This window comes from Chiloscyllium plagiosum, chromosome 18 (genome assembly GCF_004010195.1).
Source record: "Chiloscyllium plagiosum isolate BGI_BamShark_2017 chromosome 18, ASM401019v2, whole genome shotgun sequence".
Lineage (NCBI taxonomy): Eukaryota > Metazoa > Chordata > Chondrichthyes > Orectolobiformes > Hemiscylliidae > Chiloscyllium > Chiloscyllium plagiosum.
The window spans coordinates 9,904,949-9,912,316 of NC_057727.1; the positions used below are offsets into that span (position 1 = coordinate 9,904,949).

Below are 7,368 nucleotides of genomic sequence, written 5' to 3' on the forward strand. Positions count from 1 at the left end.
CATTCAATAAGATCATGCCTGCTTCGATTGTGGCCTCAAATCCACATTCCTGCCAAGCCCCATTAATTGACTTCCAATTTCCTCAGATATGAATTAGGAGCAGATGTGGGAGGGCATCAGGATGTCTAGAGATCAATGAGCCCCATTGTTGTTTTTCCCCTGTCCATCATTTTTATTCAATCGCTTCCGGGGAGACCAGATAGCTCAGTAGTTCAGAATATTGTCTGGTCTCTATTGCTATCTCTAGACAATAAGGCTAAGTAGTTGGACAAGAACTAAAAGTCTATTGTTTCAAGTATGAAGCTCAAGGTTAAATAAAGAATGATAGATGTGGCAGTGTCCAAGAATATTGTCCTTCGAGACCCAGGTTCAAGCATAGACAGAAGAGAAAGGTTATCTATTTTCAATGAGCAGTGGTTAATATAAATACTCACTGCTTTTCCAAGACTCATGGTGTCCTAAGTAAATACTGAGGGATTAGACTAGAACAGTGACAGCTATCACCTTCCAAATACTTGTGTGACCTGGTGACTTTATTTGATCCGTTGCTTTGCATCTCATCATTGTGACTGCTCATTTCCACCTCCATGACAGAATAGGACACATATTTAAATAGAGATGAGGAGGAATTTCTTCTCTCTGAGTTGAATTCTTTACCTCAGAGGCTATTGAGGCTGGGTCATAGTCAAGATTGAGATAGAAAGATCTTTAATCAGGAAGGGAAGCAAGAGGTTTTGGGGGAATAACAGCAGGAAAATGGAATTGAGCATTATCCAATCAGCCATGATCTCACTGAATGGCAGAGCAGACTCAATGGGCTGAATGGTCTACTTTTGCTCCTGTGTCTTATAACCGTTCACCTCGATCCCCAGCTCTTCACCCATCTCCCATCATATGGAATTCCCTTTTCTCCTGTTTCCATTACAGTCAGGTTATCTTCAGCATAAATCCCTCTTCACTGGCTTCCTGACTTCCAATCCACACAAATTCTACCCAGTGCCACCTTCATCCTTTCCCCCACCAACTTCTCTTGATCTACCTCCCCAATCCTCAATCTCTTCTACGGTCTTCATCCCAATCCCTGCTCCATCAGCTCCTGTATCCTACCGCTATCCCGTGTTCTTCCATCCTCTGATTTCTGCACCTCGTTCAGCCGCCAATCCCTTTGCTCCATTTGTGATGGAACAGCAAGTATGGCCTCTGTAACCCCTCTCCGTAAAACCTCCCAACTGCTCCTAGAAACACTATTTAAATCGTTTTGTTAAACATGTTTCTCACTGCAAAACATTCAAGTCTCAGTCATTTCCAACCCATGACAGATAGAAAAGGCCTCTTCCCCAAATGATCTGTTTGAGCTTTCATGCAATGTCTGATTAATTATCGCTAAAGTAAAGGAACTACACTTTGCACAAAGTGGCAGCGAATGCCAAAAGCCATTCTTCAACAGACCAACCACAAATACAGCAGTGAGATGGTTCTTCAGTACATTTTAAAATCTCTCCTACCCTTCCACTATCTTTCCTTTTGGCAGTCACATAACCAGAAGTAATCTCTATCACTCAGTTTGAGAGTAAATTGTATTCTGGGCAAACTAAGTTCTCACCAAGTACATTTTTCATCTAACCACATAATTAATATCACAAGATAATTAATGGCGAATAAAACTATCCTGATAGATTCTAAAATATCCTATATCACAGCATCTGATATCAAACTGGTTTTATTCTGTCCCTAGTTCTACTCATGAGACCTAACATAAAGTAACGTCCAGACAGAGTGTACACAGAGATAGATAGATAGATAGAGAAATAGAGAGACAGATAGATAGAGATAGGTAGATATAAATAGATAGATAGATAGATAGAGATGATCGATAGGAGAGAGGTAGATAGAGAGATATATATATATACAGAGAGAGAGATGGGGGTTAGATAAGGTGAGAGGTAGAAGATATATAGAGATAGAGAGTTAAATATATAAAGACATAGAGATACAGAGGCAGACTTAGATACAGTGAGACAGAGATAAAGAGGAATATACGTATAGGAGAGGGAGAGAGAGAGAAAGAAAAAGACAGAGTTAGAAAGAGACAGGGGCACAAGAAATCTGAAATGAGTTCTGAAGTAGTAAAATTGGATTCAAAACATTAACTGTTTCCCTCTCCACAGATGCGTCCATACCTGCTGAGTTTCTCCAGCCTTCTCTTTGTTTCAGAATTTCAGCATCTGCAGAATTTTGCCTTGACACAAGAAATCTACTGGATCAAACTCCCTATCCTCTTCCCTCTTTATTGCTGAGATCAAAACACCGAAACTTCTCCCAATTCCCCAAGAGCGAGAGACAGAAACAGAAATAGATAGAGAGTGACAGACAGTGACACATGGGAGACAAATATACAAACAGGTACAGACAGAGAGATACAAATAAAGAGATAAGAATAAAAGAGTAAGAGGACTTTGGTTAAAAACTGATTAATAATCAAACACAGTTTCTTTTTCAATCTCATTTTTCGATTTGTCCAGTTACCAACCACCATACCATTTTTCTAAGAGTTTTAGTTACCCTTTATTCCTGAGCTTAATTTTTGGATGATTGCTCTGTCCTTGTGGCCACTTTTTTTCAGAATCCAAAACTGAGTTGTGCCCCTTCACCTCATCAGAAATGTTACTGTAGAAAAACTTCCTGCAAACACTGCACTTGTACCTGAGCCCTGATGCACAGATCCACATCTCCTACTTGCTTCTTACTAACATCTCCCACTCTCATCCATTCTCAGCAACTTCCATCCAATCCCTTTCTGCCCAGAGTTCGAATCAGCAAGTGGGCATCAAGGAACTGGCTGCTCGCAATGTGTTTTGCCCGGCTTCTGACTTCAGTCTTCCTTAATTTCATTCATTGTTAGTACCATTGCAAACGTTCTAACACTTGTTAGTTTGGCCCCTGTTCGGCTCACGGTCATGCACACACAATTTGTCTTAAACCTAAGCTTTAGTGATCAAAACAGTTTATTGGAAACTTTAAACAGTGACAATTTAGTACCTCAATGCATAATACAAATAGTCCCTCACAGATAATACGGCACTCGTCACTACCCCTTGACATTCATAGATGACTCCCAATGGAAAGTCTGCAAGGCCTCAGTTGTAATCTTTCTCCGTACAGGTTGCAATTTTGGGTTCAATAGCGGGCTGAGTATACATGAGTAACCGTTGAATTTTTGACCTTGCTCATGATGCCAAACATGTTGTCTGCCCTGTATTCTGTGCTAGTTACTTGTCTGATGAGACCCCACCACCACCTACCCTCCCCACACACCCCCTCCCCTCCCCATCCCACCCTCATCCCCTCTTCTCCCCCTCCGTAAGCACTGGCAAGACATAATTGGTTTTGCACAGGAGGAAGGTAGCAGGACCACTCTTGACTTTGACTAACCCTTCCACGAAGTCACCACTGTTGAGTTTCAGCTCAAAGGAGGAGATGAATAAAGGTTCATTCTCTTGTCAGTTCCCAGTGCCAGGCCTGAATACTTTTCAAGGCACTTTCCATGAAATATTTTCTTGTGCGTGTGTAGTAATTCTTGACTGTTACTGCGCTGTACATTCATTGCGAGCGGACCCTTCTAATGTCCAGAGCATGGAGTGATGAAAGGTGAAGAATTGAGCAAAGTTTTGCGACTGTACAATGCAATGCCAGCTTAAACAAATGAGATGCGTGAAGTGTAGCAGCAAGTTCCATCGGCACCAACACCTTGCTCTAGGGTCAAACCTAAAGAGGAAAGAGGGAAAGTTTCGCTAGAGCACCACTTCCGTCAGGAGCTCTCTGAATCTCCAATTAACCCTTTCTCAGCCCATATATATCCAAACCTAAACAATGTAATGGGTCATTTTGCCAACCATTTGGAACGCAACTCAACTGGGTTGACATAGGAGGCAGCAAAGCTACGTAAATATCAAAAGTGCCAATGGGCACAGAAGCAAGAGAGCTTGGCTTCCCACATGGATGTTTCATCAATTTTCCCATTCACAATGACACCTTCATTGGTGGGATTTGGATTATGTGAGCCTCAAAGGGTTAAAACAACTCTTGGCCAGCCAGCAAGCCCTTATCCCCACGACACCAGTCTCCAGTCTCTCTGAGCAATGTTCTTGACAATACTGGAAAGAGAGAGAAGACTCTCCCAAGGCACAAGATGCATCTATCATGAAGCCCAAAGGGACAGAACCAGCCTCCCACAACCTAAGAGGTTGCTGGCTATCCTAATAAGCCCTAGCATTTATTATTGCTATCCATAGCCTTAAATATGAGCAGTAATTCCTAACACGTGAGAATGCAAGTGATGGATGTTAGTGTCATAGTGGTTTCAATAGCGAGAGAACTCAGTGGTTCATGTAAACGTTGTGCGGGGAAAGTCGGTGCGAGACACACCCACTGGACATCACTTCAGTCTTTGCCATCACTCCTGGGATTGTTCCGTCGATTGGTTTCTCCTCTCGCTGACCGTCACTGCACGACAGCGCTACGGGGAGCCCGCTCAGCACGCAGCAGCTCATGCGTTCGCCGGTTCCTCCCCTTCCTCGCCTCCTGCAGGTGCTTCCACTTGGCCTGGAGGTGGCGGCCTGGCGCGCGTTTGTGTTTGGGCTGCTTGCTCCGGCGTCTCCACACCTGCTCGCAGATCTCGTCCACCGTCTTGAGGCTGGGGTGGTCGACCAGCTGCAGGAAGTCCCGGTACCACACCTTCTGGTTGGGGAAGGAGGAGCCCCGGCTCGGCGCTGGCTCTTTGCGGAGCAGCTCTTCAGCCTGCTCCAGCTTGATCACCTCCAGCGAGATGTGCATGAGAGTCTGGGTGAAGTCCAGCTCCATGGAATGGCAGAAGAAGGAGCCAGAGTTCTTGCGCTGGATACTTCTCAGCAGCAAGCCTCGGTCAGTCTTAATCATGTGGTCATCCAAACGAACCTGCAAGAAATCAAATACCCCAGTGTGAGTAGTGAATATATATAGATATATGCAGTAGAACCCCCCCCTCCCAACCCCACCCCACCCCGTATCTGCTGATTCAGTTTCCACCGTTTCAGTTATCTGTGGTTTACCACGGCATGAAAATATTAAATGGAAAATTCCAGAAATAAACAATTCATAAGTTTCAAATTGCGCGCCATTCTGAGTGACTTATTGTTCGTAGTGTCTTATTGTGCATAATTAATCGATTAAACTTTATCACAGGCATGCATGTAAATGAAAAACGACTTTTACATAGAGTTCACTACTGTCCGCGGGCATCAGTGGTAGGTCTTGGAATGTACCACCTGCTGATACAGGAGGACTACTGCGTATAGAAAAATATATAAACAAACACAGAGGAACCTCAGTTATCCAAACATCGAATATCCAAGTTTCGGATTATCCAAACAAGATCATCTGACAAAATACTCCCCACCCATGTCGTTCGAATAACCGAGGTTCCTCTTTTATATGGCCAAACCAGACTGGAACCAGACAAAATTTTAACTACAATGGGTCAGAATTGTACAGCGTGGAAACAGTCACCTTGGTGCACACCCACCAAATTCCTACACTGACCTAGTCCCATTAGCCCCATGTCCCTCTAAATTCTTCCTATTCTTGTACCCATCCAGATGCCTGTTAAGTGCTGTAATTTCTTGTCGATGGTTCAGACTGCTGGTAACTAAGCATTGATGAGGTAGTGAGTGCATATTTTTGGAGACCGTGCCAAGCCGACAGACTGTTTTGGCCTGGAAACTTCTTCAGGGTCTTTGTTCATCCAGGCATATGGGAGTGTCCTGTCTCATCCCTGTGCTTGTGAATAGGGCTTGAAGAGTCGGGAAGTGAGTTATTCCCTTCATGATTCCTAGTTACTGACTTGCCCTTATGGCCACAGAATTTATATCACTTATCCAGCTCAATTTCTGGTCAATGGTAATCCCCAGGATATTGATAGCATGTGTATGGAATATAACGCTGCTGTTGGAGCATTTCGTCTGGAAACTAGCACAGACAAGACAGACTGAATGGCCTCCTCCACTGCTGCATTTCCCTCAGAAGCGTCGAGGAATCAGATATACAGGAAACCAAAGGTGGTAGCTAAGCAGAGGATGTGACACACGTTCTTTCCTACCCCATAACTGGCACTTCTAAATGATAAAACCAGACTTCCAGGCAACAAATCCTTCCAAAGATTCTCCATTCAACTTGTCTGGAGGTATCATGACATCTCTGGAGCAAGTGAGACTTAACCAAGGCCTCCTGGCTCAGAGGCCCGGACACTGCCACTGCAGCGTGCAAACCCCTCACTGACAAATCTGAAATTCAGCTTGGTGGTTAGTTATCACCTGCCTACTAATAGTGGATGCAGGGAGATGATTTAATGACATTTCAACCATACACAAGTCAAATAGTCGCAAGAGCTATAGAGATGTACAGCACCAAAACAGACCCTTCAGTCCAACTCGCCCATGCTGACCAGATATCCTAAATTAATCTAGCCCCATTTGCCAGCACTTGGTCCATATCTCTTTAAACCCTTCATATGCATGTGCCCATCCAGATGCCTTTTAAATGTTGTAATCGTCCCAGCCTCCACCACTTCCTCTGGCAGCTCATTCCATACATGCACCACCCTCTGTGTGAAAACGTTGCCCCTCAGGTCCCTGTTAAATCTTTCCCCTCTCATCCTAAGCCTATACCTTCTAGTTTTGTACTCCCCCAACCCCTATTTATCCATGCCCCTCATGATTTTATAAACACTGACAAGGTCACTCCTCACCCTCTGATGCTCCAGGGAAAACAGCCACATCCTATTCAGCCTCTTATTGAATTATGGAGCAGGCTAGAGGGGCTGAATGGCCTACTCCTGCTCCTCTGTTCCTAAGACACAGAGAATTTCTCGATAGCCGCTTGGAGGTCATGCGTGAACTCAGCAGAAAATCCACTGCATTGAAATAGCCACCAGATTTCACCAAGTGTTTTGTAACCAACTGAGTACGTTTTGGAGTGGAGTCACTGTAATAATGTAGGAAGTATAGGAGCCAATTTGCACACTGCAAGGCTCGATAATAAGGGCACCAGGTCAGGCAGCATCCAGGGAACAGGAGAATCGACGTTTCGGGCATAAGCCCTTCTTCAGGAATGAGGAAAGTTTGTCCAGCAGGCTAAGATAAAAGGTAGGGAGGAGGGACTTGGGGGAGGGCCGTCGGATATGTGATAGGTTGAAAGAGGTCAAGGTGAGGACCAGTTCCAAAAACGCACAACCCAGATGGCCTCCTTCTTCAAGGACCGCAACTTCCCCCCCGACATGGTCGATGATGCCCTCCACCGCATCTCTTCCACTTCCCGCTCCTCCGCCCTTGAGCC

The 7,368-nt window shown here is 44.6% G+C and overlaps 1 protein-coding gene across 1 annotated transcript in view; it reads right to left on the bottom strand.

Annotated features, from left to right (window-relative positions):
• Nucleotides 1-3,942: 3,942 nt before the first annotated feature.
• The window catches only part of LOC122559240 (semaphorin-3A-like), a 172,746-nt gene continuing 169,320 nt past the window's right edge, over nucleotides 3,943-7,368 (bottom strand). The window contains exon 18 of the mRNA XM_043708621.1: nucleotides 3,943-4,953. Within this exon, the coding sequence (XP_043564556.1) occupies nucleotides 4,501-4,953 (453 nt within the window). The 3' untranslated portion in view covers nucleotides 3,943-4,500. The remainder of the gene's footprint in view (nucleotides 4,954-7,368) is intronic.